Source organism: Ambystoma mexicanum, chromosome 2q (assembly GCF_040938575.1).
Source record: "Ambystoma mexicanum isolate Mex_15411 chromosome 2q, UKY_AmexF1_1, whole genome shotgun sequence".
Classification (NCBI taxonomy): Eukaryota; Metazoa; Chordata; class Amphibia; order Caudata; family Ambystomatidae; genus Ambystoma; species Ambystoma mexicanum.
This window is the reverse complement of record NC_090924.1, coordinates 533,766,945-533,787,146: the sequence shown is the minus strand read 5'-3', so window position 1 is coordinate 533,787,146 and position 20,202 is coordinate 533,766,945. Positions and strand designations below refer to the sequence as shown.

General features: G+C 42.6%; 1 protein-coding gene across 1 annotated transcript in view; it reads left to right on the top strand.

Annotated features, from left to right (window-relative positions):
- Positions 1-20,202, top strand: part of DNAH3 (dynein axonemal heavy chain 3) — a 1,861,430-nt gene that overhangs the window by 1,108,060 nt on the left and 733,168 nt on the right. Inside the window, exons 44-45 of the mRNA XM_069647670.1 lie at positions 13,987-14,110; positions 14,245-14,401. Of these exons, the coding sequence (XP_069503771.1) occupies positions 13,987-14,110; positions 14,245-14,401 (281 nt within the window). The remainder of the gene's footprint in view (positions 1-13,986; positions 14,111-14,244; positions 14,402-20,202) is intronic.

The window sequence follows — 20,202 nt, the reverse complement described above, 5'->3', positions numbered from 1 at the left end:
TACTAAACTGAATCCAATATAAGTTTGCAATACCCGTAACTTGACGAATGTGGATCTAAGGCCTTCACTCTTAGCAACTCTCAGTTCCTACACACTGGCCCCCAACCTCTCCCCACTAGACCTGGCTAACCAATTCCATGCCTGTCTGCTGCGGACCCTTCACCTCCATGCTCCTATTGATAATAAAATTCCTAAATGCCACAAACCAAACAATGCGTGGTTTTCGGACAACCTAGTTACCTTACGAAGGAACACAAGATCACTAGAACAACTTACCAAAAAGCAGCCCTCCCCTAGCAAGCTCACAGGTCTCGCCATTGCAGTTCACTCATATAAGAAAGCTGTAGTTGCATGCAAAGCGAACTCTTATAATGTTAGAATTGCCAATGCCAGCTCCAATAAAAAAGAATTATTTTCCATCTTTGGAGAGCTGGAAACACCCATTCCCCTATCACTAGTTCTCAGCCAGACAAAGCCTAGTGTACTACGATACAAGATTCCCTCTCATGAAATTGCCTCGGTACTGATCAAAATCAATGCAAAAAAGGCCTTGCTTGCTACCAAAGCACCTTTGCCCAACACTTTTCACCAACCCATCGGGGTTCACTCTCTGTTACCCCCCCTTTTACTTTCTGCCAAGCCACGCTAGACCAAGTGACCAACACTATCCAAGCACTAAAACCCTCTAATTGTAAAGGTGACCACTGCCCTGCCCACATAGTAGAGCTCTGGGCTCCCACGTTAGCACCCATCATCACTGAATTTGCCAATGACTTCTTCACTACAAGCACTGTGCCTTCCAATATCAAATTCGCTTGGATCTCACCACTTCTTAAGAAACCCTCCCTAGACCCCTCCATCCCTACCAACTATTCCCATCACCAGCGTCCCCTTCCTACTTAAAATTCTGGACCACCTGGCCTATATCCAAGTCCAACAAATCCTGGAGCATTACCACCTGCTTCGTAACAGAAAATCTGGTTTCCGTCCCATGCAGAGCACTGAATCCACCCTGCTGGATTCAAAAATCCATATTGACAGGATCAGTGATTCCGACCACCTTGCCATCCTCCTACTAGATCTCGCAGATGCTTTTGATTTAGTCGACCACAGCATTCTCTGCCAGCAGCTCAGAGAACACTTCCACTTCTCACCTGAAGCCACTGCTTGGATCAAATCTTTTCACAATGAGTATACTGGTAGGTAAGATTTTCATCTTCATGATAAATCTTCCTTACCCGTGTCAACCCCAGAACATTTTGCTTGGACTTGGGTATTATTTTAGCCTGTCCCTGAGTGAGTGGGAATCTTTTTCCACTCTCACCTGGTCTTTTACTCTTTTTATGGGTGACCTTTTTATGTCTCTCCATAGTGTACGATTGTAGTTATAGTTTCCTATAACTTTGGACTTACTGTAATGTAGTATGGCAGCACACAGCATTTTAAATGCAGTGGCTGCTTTTTAATTCTATTATTATTTCTTGAGTAAAATGCTGTTGCCAAGAAGTAAAGTGGGCTTCACATCCCCTTTACATTGATTTAAATGAGCCAGCACAACCGCCTTATGTGGAGTGCTGGGGGGATGCAATGTATCCTCCTTCTTACTAATTATAATTGATTTTTTTATAACGCGCTTAATACCATGAAAGTGCAAGCCTGGGATTCAAACCTATGTTGCTATGCGTTGTCCTGCTTCCAAGACAAACGCGTTGGCCCTGAGCTATCCTCCCGGTCCTACTTAACCTGGTAACATTTTTGTTACAAGTGCACATTTACTTGAATGGCTGGTGGCAGTGGTTTTACCTTAGTTACTTTTTAGTCTTATTACTCGCAGGATCAGCCTCGGTTATGCACAGAAGGGCCACCATTCTAATAGAATGGTAGTCTCCTTTTTTCAACATTTCTCATTTGCTTGTTGTTTCTGAGGTCTTCCCCTGTCATTCTAGGAGGGAACAACTTCAGTGGAAGTTTTGTCTTTGGCAGGAATCCTTTGTATTCCCTGCCAAGGCTCCAGAGTGTCTGAGAAGGCAGGAAGCGAGGGAGGGGTACAAAGCTCTGCAGCCCCTTGTCTTTCACCTTGCCCAAAAGGAACCACATCTCAATGGGGGGCTGGCTGTCCTGATTGGACAGCCATACCGCCCTTTCTGTAAATTACAGGGAGAGTTTTCAGAAGTCGTGCTGTAGTTTCTGATAAATACTCAGACTCTGGAAGCTGTGGACAACTCGACCACTGGAGCAGAATCAGAAGAGGAAGATGAAGAAAAGACACCTGTAGCGATGTCCAGCGACCAATGAACCTGCTTTGTAACCAGAGCTTGATGCAACCCTTCCTTCCAATCGACCTTGGGTCCCAAAAACGATGACTCCTACCTAGAGGCTAGTTAGATCAATTAGTCTAAAAAAAGACCTGAATTTGTATCCATCCCTCGAGATGCTGCGGCCTTGCTGGGCTGCAAACTGCCAATACCCTGGGATCACAAGCCTGAATATGATGCATGATCTTCCAAAGTACGAAGTCCTGCTGGATCTGCAGAGGCTTGATTCGAATCCATGAAGTCCCCTCACCAGGGTGCAGGACCGAGAGAGTGAAGAGAATCCAACCAGTGATATTCGTTCTTCATCTGGCTGCTGTGAAAAGGTGCCAAATCCAGAGCCATGAGAATCTGTGAAGGTTCTTTTGCTGGAAGCTTCCTCTGATGACTGCTTCAGCAAGTTCCCATCCAGTGTCCAGTTCTTTGATCTCCAGACCAGGAAACCAGGGACAGGGTCCTGTGCTGATGCATCCCAAAGACATCCACTCCGAAGCTCTTCTTTTCTCCTAAAGTACTGTGTGGATTTGGGTAATACTTAGCTTAAGTCTGGTGTGCATCCTGTGAGGCTCCGTGGGTGATTCGTGTGGTTGGGAGTTTGTCCATACCACTTGTCCAGGCCTAATCCTGGAACGCACATAGGGGGCCTCATTACGACCCTGGTGCTAATGGGTTAACGGCGCCGTAAAAGGCTGCGGCGCCGTTAACCCATTAGCGCCTGATTACGAGGTCCCTTTGCGGAATCCGACCTTAACGGCTGGTCTACACCAGTCGTTAAAGTAGGGACCCGCAAAGGGAAATTGGTGCTAAGTACGGTACCGCAATTTGCGATACCGTACTTAGCGCCTTCCCCACTCCCATTGAGCCCTATGGGGCAAAAATGGGAATGTGGAAGGGCCATGGAGGAAGGGGGAATCACCGCCCCGCCAACCTTGTAATGGGGTGGTAATTCCCCCTTTCTCCATGGCGGAGTCGGTAAGTTACTGGCATGGACCATGGTGCTGTTAGCACCATGGCTTTCCGCTTGGGTCGTAATGAGGCCCAGGGAGTCTTGTGTGATGTCCCTGAACACTTTATATAACTCTGAAGCTAATACCTACTTGTTTATGATGATATCCTCTGGAACTTTGACTTTCCTGCATCTGAAACCTATCCTGAACTTCCTACAGCTGGCACCTAGACCACTAGGGTCCATTTTCTGCCTCTGAGAAAACTCATGCTATAGGTTAGGGAAGGACTTTTTAAGATAATGATTCTGTCTTGAAAGTATAACAAGTGTAAAAGTACTTACTTGCTAATGTAGTTAGTGTGATAACTATATCTCTGTGAAAGAAGAAGTTACAAAGTGTTATTAAGTTTATGCTTACCTTTGAGTTGTTTTCTGCCCCTCTTAAAAGTGTACAGAGTGCTTTACCAACTTTAAACGAAAGTAATACGAGTTGGTACTGTTTTAGTTTTCTTAACTGAATGTAATAGCTCACCAGTAGGGTTTACCTACCTTGATATGCATTGTGTCTTTCTTAAAGTGTAACATTGGGTTTTGCTTTCCCATGTCTGCTTTATACAGATCTAAAACAGTCTCTGAGTTAATACTTAGCTTTGAGTTGCTGATAGCCCCTCTTAAAAGTATATAGGTCTTACTGGGTTGTGCCCCCCTGAATTGCTTTGGTGCTATTCTAAAATAGTTTCATAAAGTACTTACTTACCTTAGAAACTGTATTATACACTTCTTAAAAGTATACTGGGTATAACTAGCTATTAAATAGCGGATAGTTATGTACCAATAGGTCAATTACTTACCTTGAAATACATTGTGTCTTTCTCAAAGCGTAATTGGGTTCTGATTTCCCTGATTTGTTTTGTGCATTCTAAAATAGTTATGGAGTGTTCATACTTATCAAGTAGCTTGAGGCCCTTCCAGAAAGTATATGAGTTGTTTTACTAGCTCTGAACTGAGTTCTAAAAAGTACAATTGCCAGGTTTAGACTTGTAACAGGGTTGGTTTATTATGTGATTTATATAACTGAGTGTCACTGCATGAATGACCGGGTCTACTACCCTTGAATTAATTATGGTGTTCTGAATGTATATCTAACCTGGTTTTACTCCCCAAGAATAGCTGAGTGACATTCTGAATGCATTGGAAGGTTTGACAAACCGTGACTACTGATTGTATTCTCAATAAGGTTATACTTTGGGTTGTATCTCATAAGTATTGAGTTGGTTTTTATAATTGTGTTTATATGACTTTGATAGTACTTACCTTTCCCAAGATTTATCTTGGTCTACTTGTATTTAAATAAACCCTTCATTCTTTACAATACATGGTGTTTCAGTGTTTCTTTGGACCATATATATGCTACAATTTCTTTGTACCAAGCTACAGCCCTCTCTCCCTCCTAAGATAAGCCTGGCTGCTCTGCCCATGATACCATATTCTCAGGTGGTACAGCCTTATACTAAAAGTGGAATATGTATACTGCCTCAGGTATGGTTTTTATGTAGTCTGGGTTGGACTTTAGAAAAACTGTCCTAACATGTACCACCAGAGTATTCATTTGTGACTCAGCAGCTGATCTTATCCCAGCCCCTCCTGCCTCTCACCCACACTTATACAAAATCCCTTTTTTCGATCTCCTTGATTCCAGAGAAATCATTTACACCAACGTAGCGGATGATACGCAAATAATTATCACCATCACAGGCAATCACTACTGGCACTCTGCCATTATCAACTCAGTGTATAGTACAATCTAAAACTGGATGGGCACCCACAACCTGTGCTTGAACGATGAGAAAATGGAGCTCCTCAGTGTTGGCTCCCCGTACTGCCTAAAACACTTGGATACCTCCTTTTCTTCCTTCTGCATTGATGACACTACCATCCCCGTCCTGAACCGCATCAAAACCTTGGGGGTCCACCTAGAAGCTGACCTTTCTATTACCAGGCACATCAATCCACTTGCCTCTTCCACTGCCTATACTGCAAAGCTCATCTTGCTGAGCAGGGAATTCATTTCTCCGGCCAATTGCCTCACACTTGCTCGAACACTTATCCTCTCAAAATTGGATTATTGCAATGTCTTACTCCTGGGCACTACTGCTGTCAACATTTCCAAACTCGAATTATTATAGAACAAAGCACTGCAAGCAGCCCTTGGTGTAAAATGCTCTGATCACATCACAGCATCCAGACACTGGCTCCCCATCAAGCACAGTTTATCTTCAAAACTCTATTGCGCACCGATGTCTCTATAAGGATGCACCCGCTACCTCAAACTGCATTACTCAGAACACCCCCACCCGGGAGCTAAGATCTAGCTCCAGCACTTTTTTGGTCACTCTGCACTTTAAGAACAAAAGTTCCGGCCAGGCCAGTTTTTGCGTCATGGCTCTGTCACTCTGGAATTCCTTACCAATATCCATTAGAAATGAACAATCCTACATTACTGGGCAAATATGAGTAACACTGTTTCTGGCGCTCGCCACCACCTGCTATCTATTAGTATGTATCTACTGTATTTAATGTACTTGACTCTGTAATACCCTTGGGTCTGGGTGTTGTCACAAATGTTAAAATAAATATAATAAGTACCATCAACCATCTTCATTATCTCTTTAGAAATCCATCTTTCCAGCTCTTCCAGTAAAGCATTCTAGTATTGATTTGAACGGCTGGGTTATTCCAGCCAGTAAGCATGCACCAACATGTGTTTACTCCATCTGTCCCCACAGGCCATCCCCACCCCTCTCGTCCCGCCGTTATGTTCCCTTGTACCCCCCCCCTTCTCGCTTACAGGTGTTGCCTGTTTTGCTTGATTCTTCTACCGTGCTCCCCTCCTCCCTACTTCTGCAGGAGTCTGTCCTGATACATTCTGGTTTCACCATCACCGTCTTGTGGCCAATGCTGGATTTGACTTTTATGGACTTCATTGATTCACAGTGCATCACCCTTTCTCATGGTGACCCTGAATCATGTTGTTCCCATCTTCATCTTGTATCCAGGCTTGCAACATTATGTGTTACTACTGACTTCTGCAATTGTATTCGCTCTCCCCTTGCTTCTCCACTCTTTTTGATGGCTTACTCTCTGTTCTCTCCTATTCTCCCTTTCTCCCTTTTCCTATCTCCTCCCCTCCTCCCCTTACTTTTCTCTATGCACTTACTCTATCAGAATTGTCCCTGCACCTAGTATGATAGTAACCTTGTCTGTCTCCTCCCCCCTCTCCTTACTTGACCCCCCCTTCCAGCACTATCTGAAATGTCATCAGGCCTAGTACGATAGTCGCATGTTTTGTTCCTCCCCTCCCTTTCTGCACCCCTCTCCCTTACCTTTTGTTTTCTCTGGCTCCGCCAGAAATGTCATCAAGCCTAGTACATTAGTTGCCTGTCTGTTTCCATTTCCTTCCCACTCTCCCCCTCCCTTCCTTATCTATGTCTTAGCACTTACACTATCTGAAATGTCGTCAGGCCGAGTACAATAGTTAATTTCACATCCTTACTGTTCATGGCCGGTAAGAATGTCATTGTATTTTCCCTTGTTCCCTCCCTTGCCTTGAAGCGCTTTGAAACACATTGTGAATAGGCGCTATATAAACAAACTATCATATATGATGTCATATCATGTAAGTAATACTTTCTGTGTGAATGATATAGTAGGTAGCGGTTGGCTAGCCTGTGTTTTTTTTTTGTTTGCATGGAACAAATACTTTCTAGCTTAGATAGGGGCAATTTGTTAAGCATCCATGCTTAACCACATTGGTGAAGTCATCTCACTCTACCTAAAGTATAAGGCATATTTTTTAAATATAAATCCCTTGTGGTATTTACTCAAATCAGGATAAGCAAAACCCCCACTTCGGACATCACACGTCAATCTATATTGAGGAATCATTTCCTTTGGAATCGGCAGGAGTAGCGATTGGATGATATATAAAGCTTTAGGAATGAGAAAAATGTTATAGTACTGTTTTTACCCCAGATATTTAGTTTAATGTTATTCCATTAATAATGTAATTTTCCATACTTATAATCACATTAATAACATTAATTTCTAGTTTCTGTAAATCTCGAACCAAAGTAATTCTCAAATATTTTACACCTGGCTCCGACCATTTACAGTCCAAACATGAGTAATTTCTGCAGCACTTACTAGATAAAGGAAATAGTTCTGTTTTTGACCAGTTGATTTTATGTCCAGATAACATTCCAACTTCCTCAAAAATATTGTTTTTAAAGGGCAACAGGGTTCCTGAGAATTGGATAGATTAATAACGAAATCATCTCCATAATCTAATACTTTAAGATCGAGGCCCCATAGTTCATTCCGTGGTTTTCAAAATGTTGGCGTATACCAAGGGTTCCAGGGCAATGTTAAATAAGAAAGGAGACAATGGGCAGCCCTGTCTCGTACCCCTATGTAAGTTGAATTCCTCAGATGTAACACCATTTGCCCAGAAGTTGGCTTCAACTCCATCATGTAAACAGTTCACCATCTTTAAAACAAAGTCCCCAAAACCCAATTTACATAGTGAACTCATAGTGGAAAAAAACATTTCCAGTTACCTCTATCAAAGCTGCATTAGGATTACCAACAATTTAATGTCCAAGTACATTAATACACGTCCAAACATTATCATCATTATCATAGCCATACCTCGGGCTTATGAAATCCTTTTTGCGAATTATGGATATCACCCCAATGCATAAATCTAGCCTATTTGCACCGACAGGGTTACCACCAGACTTGTAATGAGGCCCAATGTCTTTAATGCCTTGGGGTTCCCTTCCCCAAGCTTTAGTCCTTCCAAATTCAAATCATAGCCAAGAAAAAAAGACAAGTCTTCTTTAAATGTCTTGGAGTTCCCTTACCCAAGCTTCAAATCCTTAATTAGCACAAAAGTATCAAGATTGCACTTTGATAGGCGTTTTAGGGTTCCCTTCCCCAAGCTTAGGCCTCTTTCAAGTTCAAACACAAATTCAGCTCTTAGGCCTCTTAGGGTTCCCTTTCCCAAGCTTAGGCCTCTTTCAAGAGCAAACACAAGTTCAATGCTTGGACCTCTCAGGGTTCCTTCCCCATGCTTAGGCCTTCTTGAGTTTCAAAACACGAGTTCAGTTTGTCAGGATGTACCTTTCTTTTAAATACAGTCCTTTCAAGGGGTAGCATCAGAGACTTTTTCGGAAATGCCAGGTTCTTTGTCCTTCTTGTGCCCCTGGCACTTTCTCCAGCTTCCTCATGCACTCTCTTTACCTTTCCGTGCCCAATAACACCTTTTCCAGCTTTCCTGTGCACACTTGCACACTTTACACTCTGCTGGGTCGCTTGCACCCTTCTCTCTCTTTTCGGGTTGATCGCGCCCTCTTTATTATAGTTCTTCACTTCAGCGCCCCTTGCATGCTCTGCTTTGCTTGCTTTCTCCTACTTTCTCTTGATCTTGTCACTCTTCTTTCAATCTATACTGCATTACTAGTTTCCTTTAATTTCTTTCCTCTTTTCCGCTTCGTGCAGCTTTCTGCATTCCTTTCACCCGCTCCACTTCACTCAGCTGCATGCTCCCGAGTCTCTCTCTCTGTCTCTCTTACTTTCGTGAGACTCACCCGGGCAGCAGCGCATTGACAATCGGTCCCTTCTGGTTGTGCAGGCCTGAGGTCAGAGTCTCACCACCTGCCCCTCAGACAATTTTGGGGCTGGCACAGGTCCCAAGGGAATGAGCAATGTTCCGACCACCACCACCAACAGCAGCCGGCAGGATGCTTCGCTCCGGCACTCTGGAGACACGGCTCCCTAGCCACGCTGCAGCCCCTCTCACACACTGGGCCAACGTCTCAGCACGCCGTTCTCCTCTGGGACACAGATCCTGCTGCTCTCTGCTCCTTGGCTTCTCTGGTCCAAACAACATCCCCAGCTCGCTCATCCACCTGTGAAGAACCACACCTTTTATAGTTGAAAAAACTGTCAAGTCAGGTGTGAGGGATAATTGGTAAATGCCTGACTCTATCAATGGGACAACGTAAGTTCTTTCTACAGTCGGTTTGCCTTACACTCCCCATGTTATTCCAATGGGAAATCTTCACTAATCCCGGTTGCCTCTTCCTCATCCCAGTATTTGTTGGAAATGGGGAGGAGGAGATGGAATGGGTTTGGAAATACCCCATGAAAGCTGAGGAAAAGGGTTTTGAGGTAGAATGGGATTGTAGGGGAGATTGCGTTCCCGTTAGTTTTCTAGGGAGTGTCTTTGTACATAGGACAATCTTTTAATCTTATCTGTGGAGTGATTATAGGAACAGGAGTCTTGAGGAGGTTTATGACTTGGACAGGTAGAGGATGAAACAATCTCAATACAAGAACTCTGCCCTTGTGTCACTTGGGTCTTCTTCCTCCCCCCTCTCAGGTAACTGACTCCTTTCTTTCTCACCTTTGGGTTATAAATGACAGGATAGGAATCACAGGTCACAACTCCTGAATAAAAGTTGTAGGAATCAACATAGCCCATGAAGGCGTCAGGATTTCCTTTTCCTTCCCTACTGCCCTGTTAGGATACTGTGTCCCCCTTCAGACAGCCCTGTGTTCCCCTACCCAGACTCGTCCACCCCCAGGGATGGGATCCAAGAGCGATGGCCCTCCCCTGGGAGAACACCCCTAGGTTTCTCACAGTATCCACAGTCTCTTTGTTTTCAATGAAAACCCTTTCAATAAATCTTTCCAATAGCTGGGATATGTCCACATCTTTTCAAAATATTCATATTAAGCCTCCATCTTCTGTAACTTCCTTATACCTTGTTAAGGGATATTCTTAACGTAACTCTAGCGTGATCCGAGATACATCTTTCTTGGGCATCTAACTCTATAGTTCTATCAATTAAATCATCAGAGATAAATATATAAACTAATCTGGAGTGTGATTTGTGCACTGGTGAGTGAAAAGTATATTCTCTTACACCAGGATACTTCTCCAAATATCCACCATATTGAGATTCTCTAGCATATTTTGAAGTTCCTTCGTAGCGCTATGTTCTGAATATCTACAAGATGCTGATCGGTCCATTTTATAATCCAAGACGCAATTCAGCCCCCCCCCCAGAATTATATTCTTCCCTAATTGTTCCCTAATCGCTGTAATTGTAAAGTTAAATCCCTAAGAAAACATTGCCTGACGAACCGAGTCATACATTGATCTAAAAGTGACATTATTTTCTAATACAATGTTAGCCAATATAAATCGTCCTTCCGTGTCTTTCACTACTGATTCTACACTCATGTTTAAACCTTTGCGAGATAAAATACTTACTCCTCTGGACTTAGGTTTGTAAAACTTTGACATTGCCGCTATATATCTGGAGTTTAAACATAAGTTTTGTACTGATTCTAATGCATGTGTCTCCTGAAGAAATACTATATATATTCTCATCCTCCATAGTTTTGTGAATGCTTTATTCTTTATTGATGAGCTATTAAGACCTTTTATATTCCAGGTCAAAATTCTAAACATATTCACCATGCTTCACAAATGTGTCAATATCAATGATTGGATAACAATTTTCTCATCATACTTTATGCTTTACTTCATACTTTGTTACCACTAACCAATGCATAACAGATAAGATAAAAAAATTAAATTCACAACTATTCCTATAGAACTGAACCAACTATGTGGCAGTGTAACATGTAACGAAACACTAAAATATGTGAATAAAACAAGAACACAAAAGCAATATTCCAGCCACACATGGACCTGATATTAACCAGGTTCTGATAAAATACTAATATTTTCAAAAAAATAATGATCTGAACTGTATTCTTCAGACAGCTTGTCCTACCCTTTTATGAGTACCAACATAAATTTTCCGAGTACCTCTTCCTATGAAAGGAGTGAATTAAAGAAGAACCCAAGTCCGCTCTTCGATGAAAAGAAAATACTCTGTAACAAACCTTTTGGCGTACAAAAAAGAACGATATGTAACACTGCACCAATACAATGCATTCATTATCAACAATATGCTGCACTAGCTTTTATATACAGTCAAAGCAATGCACTTGTCAATCCGATCCACATGTATCTTTGCTTTTTGAAAGGTATCCACGCTGCGTTATGAAGTCAGAACGAGACTACAGTACAATGGTCCACAACCATATTCTCGTGAGGTGAATAGCTTTAATTTCTAATAATAATAAATATCCTTCCACCAATTGAGTATGCAGGGTCAAATATAAATTGCCAGTCACCATTTTCCAAGCATAGTTACATAGCTCTATTTTTGCTGTTATTTTTTCTTAATGGTCCGTAGCAAATCCCTTTTAAAAAATTCCTTCTCTTCCAGGATTGAGCACGTAGCGACGACAAGCATGACGCAGGGCACATCCTCGGGTGTTTTCTTATAATGATTTCCCTGTGCTGTCCAATAGTATAGTACGCATCCTTGTCGGTACTATTCATGCGGCCGAGAGCTTGTGCCCCTCCATGACAACCATCTAATTGCGTGGTCCAAGCCACGCCCTGAGGTACTTAACTTGAGCATCTTTCGTTTCGCATAAGCCCCACGCCAGTAACTGAGAGTGCACACTCAAAAGCCATTGCATAATGGCTATATTAGATCTGAAGTTAATTTGAATCCAATAAAATTAAAGTCCAAGTATGTTACACAACAACAAGCTATAAACTCAAAATGTGTAATGTGAAGCAGTTACTCACATTTCTTTATATCCATGTATCAGTTATTTTATCTCCCTAATACTAACAGAATATTTGTTGGAAAGGGCTGCTTCTTCCATGAGCTCTGACTCTTGATCAACGAGGTCAGTCAGAAATGCCTTCTGCTAATGTGATCACTAAAAGAGTGGATTTGCCCTTTCACCACAACCCTCAATGTTGCTGGGTAAAACATATAATATTTAAGGTTCTTTCTCCTTGCCTTTTCTTTTGCTGTAGAAAATAATTTCCTCTTTTGCACCACATCCCTACTCAAATCTCCAAATATCATGATTTGTGGCTACCCCAGGATAATTCTCTCGGTTCTCTCCCATGATTCAACATGATCTGCTTAATGGGAAATGTCAGGAGTTTTACAATAATATGATGAGGTCTTTGGCCCAGCAAAGGTTTTGGACCCAGAGATCCGTGAGCTGTCTCTATATCTGCAAGATGTCTGGCATTCAAATTCAATATTTTGGAGAGGCTGTTCTGAATAAATTCAGTTGTATTACCCTGCTCGGCATTTTCAGGAATTCCTGTTTCATGTATATTGATTCTTCTAAAGTGATTTCCTTGTTCTTCAGTCTTTTCATACATAGTAATAGTCTGTATTCCCAAGGTATCCATTTTAGAAGCTATCTTCTGACATCCTTCTTCAGAATTAAACAGTTTTGCCAGTTCAAAAGGAGTATGTGGGGAGGATAATTATTGATATCTCTTCTGCTGTGCTCATTTGGAGCTCTGCATTGACCTCAGTGTCCCAGTTCACCCCTCAATACACCATAGTGTCCAGTCCAATTAGACATTCAGCCAGCCAAAGACCTAGGGGCTGCGTTTATTGGGTGTGAAGATCTTTCTGGCATATGGACCTGTGATTTCAGATATGGAGCATCCCTTTTCTTAAGGGTCACTAGTTTGACATATGAAGCAGAATGATGTCTTATGGGGTAGAACTGTGCATATGGGGCATAATTATGGTATTCAGGGAAGCACCTGGGCCTACAGGGCTGCACTTTTTGGAATATAGGGCAACGCTCTGGTAATGAGACTGCACCCTGGCACATAGGGCAGTATCGTGGCATAGGCAAATAGCTCGAGTGGCTTACTAAGTAGCTCTCTTCTATGTCAAACATCCCTCTAGCACATTTATGAGAGTACCCAGTCTTTTTATATCCTTTTTACCATGCATTTTTCACTGCAGCACTTCTTTTTACTGCTGATTGTTCAACAACATTTTTACCACAAAATGCAGGGGGGGGGGCGTTTGTGTAAAGTAACATGGGGTGGAGGACTGGTTGTGGATTGGTGGGAGAGAGGGTGCTGGCATTGGGGAAAAGAGGGGATGCAGGGGTTCTCCCCCGCATTTTGTAGTAAAATAATCTTACAAAAAATCAGCTGTAAAAAAAGCTCTTGACAAATTGCACTGTAACAGCATATTAGAACCATTATTGAGTAGTGACTCAGAATACTGAGCTGCACACATGGCATGTTGTGCAGTTCATCCAGTCTTTCCCCACTCCTGCCATATTAAGCAGCACTGTGTAGTATTTAGCAGCATCATAGCATATTGACTAGCACACTGGACTATTGAGTAGCAACATCTTTTCATGCTGAATAGCGCCTTGGTTTTATACACGTCAGCCTAGATAATTTTGGACACACACACGCTTACATTTTTGGCATCACCCTTGAGAATTTGAGAAATATACAGCTATATGGCGCGATCACCTTTGCTGGCTCAATTACTCAGGCGCTAATGAAATTATGCCACTGATTACGATGCAACAATTTGCGACCAAAAAGGTTCAACCTACGTCCAGTTTCTACATGCCAGAATAACTTCTAATGCCACGCTGTAATAGAAGGCTCTGCAACTACAAGAGTTGTAACAGACTTCAAGTACATACAGCGATTCAAATGCAATTCCAGAGCTCTGAAAGAAATGCACTGAAAAGAAAAATCTGAAATATTTTTCATCCTTTTCAAAGGTCGCTTCACTCGCCATTTAAATATCATTTCCATAAATACTTTTGACGATGACACTTTGACAAAGATCTTTGGCTCGATTGCTGACTGGCATTTCGGCAAAGGATTTGACATCGCATTCATGAGGTAACTACATATTTCATTTCATTGCAAAAAAATGTCTTTATACATTTGTTTCTCAACTTAATGTGTTTCAACACGTCACAACTGTAAGAAAAAGCATTTCACTCAAAATGTCAATGTTTCTCTTTTACTTATAGAACTAGCAAGCTCATGGTTCAAGCAACAATGGCCATTTACAAAAGTGCTGTAGAAAACTTTCTTCCTACTCCTTCAAAATCTCATTATGTCTTCAATCTGCGAGATTTCTCTCGAGTTGTAAAAGGGGTACTGCTGTGCCCATTTACCCACTTGCAGGTATGGAGAACTGCTATCGTATGTTTACGGTTTTACATATCTGCTTCATATTAGAACCATTTAAGGCTCTGTATAATAATCCGGTGTGAAATAAACAGAATGTATACAAAATTGGGTATAAACAAAAAGTGGTTAAAATACCTATTTTTACTTGTTTTTCTATTACAGGAAATTCTGCTCAGAGATATGCATTTTTGTTTAATTAAAATCCATTACTGGTTTGTTATAGATTTAGTAGTTCAAGGAAAATCACCTGGGCCCCCAACTCTACTTATCAACCCTTCTTTTACACTTACCACTCGTGACACAAGCATCTTTCCATCTCTCATCTTCCCTCCTAACCAGGTCTAAACCATTCTGCTTTAGGCCAGAGGTCTCTTTCTTTTTCTTGTGATCCCTTTTTTCTTTGTTTCAATTTTAAAGTTGCTACGTTTTTGCTTTCTTCACTGTAAGTTTAGTTATTTTGAGCAAACTTTGTTTTCCTCATTGTTTTCTGTATTGTTCGTTTTTTGGAGTTATTTTCCCTATGTAGCCGTTTAGCTATTCTCTCTCCCATCTGCTATAGCACAGCATAAAATGGCACTATGAAGTTAAAATAACCAGAAGAGAGAAATAAATTTTTTTTTGTACTAAATTAATTTCTAATAAAAAAATAAAAAAATAAATAAATATATATATATATATATATATATTAACAATTAACAGTGTCCAGAGGCTTTGGATGTTGCATCGGCATTCCATACATATTTGTCAGGCATTGTCTGCCTGTATTTCACAACATTTTCTAACTATTGCAACGATATGCCTAGGGAGCACGGTTGTTTGTCAGCTATCGTCAGGCTGTGCTCGGGTACTTGCATGATATGGATGACGTTGCTATCATATACTTGGTATTGCCCGGTATTGCCCCAAAAGCTGAATAACTCACAACATTTCTAGGCTTTGATAGCAAGTGTCTCGATACTGGCAACATGGGCATCGATTGCCACAAAAATCCCAGGTACTCGCACCAATGCCATTCAATGCCCAGCAACTCGCACCATTGTCAAGGAGATGCCCAGTTAGCATAGCAGTGCCAGGTTTCATTATGTCCACTTAGCACAGAATAGCCAGATTCGTTTATTTATATATTCATGCATTGTGCTATGGTTTGCAGTAAACCTTAATTACATTGCATATTATCGCCTGATTATACCATAACTAAATACATATCAACACACAATATAAATGCACAGACAATATTGAATTGGGACTAATTCGTGATATGCATACAAATAGTATTGAATCGGGCAAACACGTCACAAATACATAACATTTAAAAACAGTCCAGAGTCAGGTATATCGAATCAAAAAAAGAGCTTACTAACAATATATCAATACCTTTACTACAGTTCATGGAATAACGTTTATCTTATTTGCAGCCTCAAGACTTTAAATACTCTCATATAAACTGGTTTTCACCTCAATAATTATTAGCATTATTTAGCTTTCCCCGTGACAACCTAAACCAAACATTTTCCTCATTAATTGCTTCTATCTGGTGAACAAAGCAATTAAAGTATTGTTCCCTGAACGAAAGAGGAGCTCGACATTCTATACCTATGAGCTATAAAGTAGAAAGTCTCTATGAAATCAGGTAGATGACATAGGATTACGGGAGATAAAAGACGTTGTATATCATGTTGTGTCCTTAATCGTTCAAATGTATCTAGCTGATTATAACAACACTTCATACAATAATTCTAAAGACAGGGTCTGGAAATTGCCCAATACAACGGTATGTAGTGCCTTTCCTTGAAATGGTGGGAATATAAGATTTCAATGTAGTTCAATTACATACCACGACCAGTTTCAGTTATGCCTAGTTAAAACAACAGTATCTGATTCCATTAGTGTCATATTCAGTTATGCCCAATTAGCAAGGAAGTACTTGGCTCTATTACACCTAGTTAGCAAAGTATATGTGAATGTTAATATGGCCAATTAGCAAATCTTGTATGTACAGTTAGCGGAGCAGTGGTAAATTCTGTTATGTCCAAATCACAGTATTATGACAGATTTCATTATTTCCATTTCGCACAGTAAGACCAGATTTCAGTGTGCCTAGCTGGCATAGTAAGGGCAGATATCATTATACTATTTTAGTACAGTAAGTCAGTTCCATAGACCAAGCGAGTGCAATAAGACTTAGTTCCATTGTGTCCTGTTAGCATTGCAGTGCTCAATTCCAGTGTACACCATTAACACAGCAGCGCCAGATTGCATTGTGCCCAGTAACTTCGGTATGGCCAGATTTCATTATGTGCAGTTCACACCATAATTCACGATTCAAGTATGCCGAGTTAAAAGGGCAAACCCAAAACTCCAGTATTTCCAGTCTGTACTAAAATGGCAGATTCCATAGGCCCACTTGCTACACTATGGCTAGATTCCATTATGCCCAGTTACCACAGTTCAGTGTCACATAGGTGAAAAGGATCATTGACCAGATAAACACAGAAAGTAAGTTCATGGTGGTTTATTAGCGATCCATATCATGAATGCACAAAATATATGGGGACACCATAAAGGTCCACTGATACATGTGAGGATAAGTCCAGTGATTTCTCACTAAAATTGCAGGGCAACTAACTGTTCATAAATGGCTCTATTGCAGTCTGAGAATGTGCTGAGATTCCCTTCCTTGGTCAACATTTAATGTTAAAGAAAGAGTCCTTGGGCAAAGTCTTTGGCTTCCCAGTAGGTAGGACTTTCCTTCACCTGTGTTTTTATGTATAGTCCTCATCTTTAGTGTTTTTTACGGGAACACCTCCCTTTTCTTTCTCCTCTTCTTTCTTATCCTATTCTTATTCGTCGCTTTTCTCTTGTCATCCTCCGGTATCTCTGCCTTCTGCACGTCGAGGTGTTTAACCTCCATGGGAGCAATCAAATCTTGGGTGCATAGAATAAGGGTCTTGGGGAGGTTTGTGTGGTACGTCACAAACTTCTGGATGAGGAACATGACATTGTGGTAGGTCAGGAGGATGGCCAACCTCTCTAGCTCTCGCTCCTATGACTCCTCTACATGTTGCCTCCTCCTCACCTGTGGCGTCACCAGGAATCAAATTTAGGAGGGGCACAGAGGGGGCCAAAGACGAAAGTAGGGGGGGCACAGACAAAAGTAGGGGGGCGCCTATGAAAGGTAATGAGTGACGCAGTGGCGTAACACAAAATGTGGGGGCCCTCCTGCGAGCCATGATGAGGGCCCCTCCCCTACTCTGCAACAAATCACGGCTCGCACCACACTCTAGGCGGCCTAGATTATCACGCTTGAACAATACGCACAAGCGTGCTGCTGAAGGGGTATGCCGCACACTGCACTAGGAGAAATATATAAATGTGTTTTTAATGCAATATACAACACAATTTTATGAAAACATTTGGCTATGAAGCCATAGTGTTTGCAATTGTTTTGTAGCATAACACCAATCCAATACATGCAAGTCACCAGCAGTACACAGGAATATTAATGCTTTGCTATTAAAAATGCTATGCCACAATCAAAACACGTCCAACTGACTGCACAATGTAGACCAGTGTAGACACGTAATATCATTACAGTAAAGCATTCCAGGCCACATTTAGACATACCTCGATTGGTTACACCAAAATGCCAGTCGAAGCAATAACACTCATCAAGAAGAGAGCACACATTAAAGCCTGCGTCTCCACGGCCTCTAACAACACGGCCAAACTCTTTACAATCTGGAAGGAAATGCTCAATACTGTTGCGGTCTCTACCTCTCCTGTTCCCTCCCAGGCCCTCTGTACAGCTCTGGCCTCACACTAAATCTCAGGACATCCTGTCCGCTATCTCCTGTTCGTCTCCCTCTTCCTCTCTCGGCCTCCTTTGGCCATCTCTACCTCTTATCCTACTTTTTCCTCTTTCTCTCTGACAACACCTGAAAAGGTTTCTAGACAAGTCCGATCTATGAAAATTTCATCCAAACAGGTGCTCCCCTGCTCCTCCATAACCATCAAGGACCATATTGACACCCTCTCTTCAGCCTTGGGTGATTTCTGTAATCACTCTTTTGCCACTGGAACATTCCCCTCTCCCCTTAAGCACTCCCTTGTGCACCCACACCTCAAGAAGCCGTCTGCCGATCCTAACTGTCCAGCAAACTATCGGCCATTCTCCATTACCTCTTTCCTGGGCAAATTCTTGGAAAAGCTTGCCATCTCCCAGCTTACTCTCCACACTGAATCTGTTGGTTGTCGCCATGACCATCAGTCTGGCTTCAGAGCTGCCAGAGGCATGGAAAATGCTCTCCTGAAAACCTGTGAAGATCTGCTCACTAACCGTGATTCAAGCATTCCTTCTGTCCTCATCCTCATCCTCCTTCTTTCCTCAGCTTTCGACATGGTCAACCACGCCATCCTGATTAATCGACTCCGTGAGAACCTGGGCATCACGGATTAGGCCCTGTAGTGACTGATCGCCTTCCTATTGGACCACCCCTCCCCTCTCAGGTCCAACTTGGTTCCTTTCTCTCCGCCACCTCTCCCCACCTGTGGCATTCCCCATGGGTCTATCCTCTCACCCTGGTTTTTCAACCTCTACTGGACACTTTGTCTCACCTGATCTCTGCCTTCTCCTCTAACTTTCAGTGTTATGCGGATGACTCAGCTTTCCTTCAGGCTCCCCTCAGCTTCCTCTCCTCTCTCGCTCATTCCTGACTGTCTATCTACGATTCAAGGTTGGTGCACCTCCAACGATCTCTAACTTAATACCATGAGATCCGTCTCATTGGGACCCCTGCCCCTGCTTTACCTCTCTCACTCTGGCCTCCCACCTTGGGCCCCCTTCCTTCGCCTTCCTGAGAGGCAGAAAACTTTGGTGTTATCTTCGACCCAACTCTCTCTTTCTCTCCTCACATCTCCGGCGTCGCCAAGATGTCCTGCTAGCAGCTGCTCCTCATCAAAGGGGCTCTTCCCTTTCTTACTTTCCACCAGAGGCTCACTGTATCCAGAGCACTGGCTCTCTCTAGTCTGGACTAATGCAACAGCCTCTTTCTCAATCTGCCTGCCTCTACTCTCGGTCATCTGCAACTAATCCAGAACAAGACTGCAAGTCTTATCCTTGGCCTCAAGCCCAGGGATCATATCTCTTCAGCCTGAAATCTTTCCACTGGCTCGCAGTGGCGGCAAGGATTAAGTTCAAGACCCTTTGCAAGGATTTCTGGGGCCATGGCCCGCACTACATCCAACACTCTCTTCCAAAATCCCTTCCTTCTCGAGCCCTTCGCTCAGCTACATCCAACTCTCTAAGGGTTAGACCCTTCTCCAGGCAGATAGTCGGGGGTATATCTCTCACCTCTGCAGGTGCCTCCCTCTGGAATGGCCTCCCTGCTCCTCTCAAACTTGAGGCAGACCACCTGATGTTTCGGAAGCAGCTCAAAACGTTCCTCTTCTCCTCTGCTTTCTCTCTCTCCCTCCCCTGCTGACCTACCTGTCTGCTGTACCGACTGGTTGCTTGGCTACCCTCTGAGTCCAGGCACTTTCTTGATCGGTTACCCTTTCACTGCCTCCGGGCCTACCATGCACTTAGGGGCTGTAACTGTAACCCTGAAATCCCTTGTTCTCCTTGCACTACCCAGAGCCGTGCTGCCCTGGCTGCACCTACTCAGAGCATTGCTGCCCTGTTTTTCCCTCCCCTCCTCCCTTTCCCCTTGCACTTCTCATTCTCGCACTTGCACCATCTGAATGACACATGGCCTAGTAAGATCGTTTGTCTTGTCCTCCATCTATCTTCCCTCCCT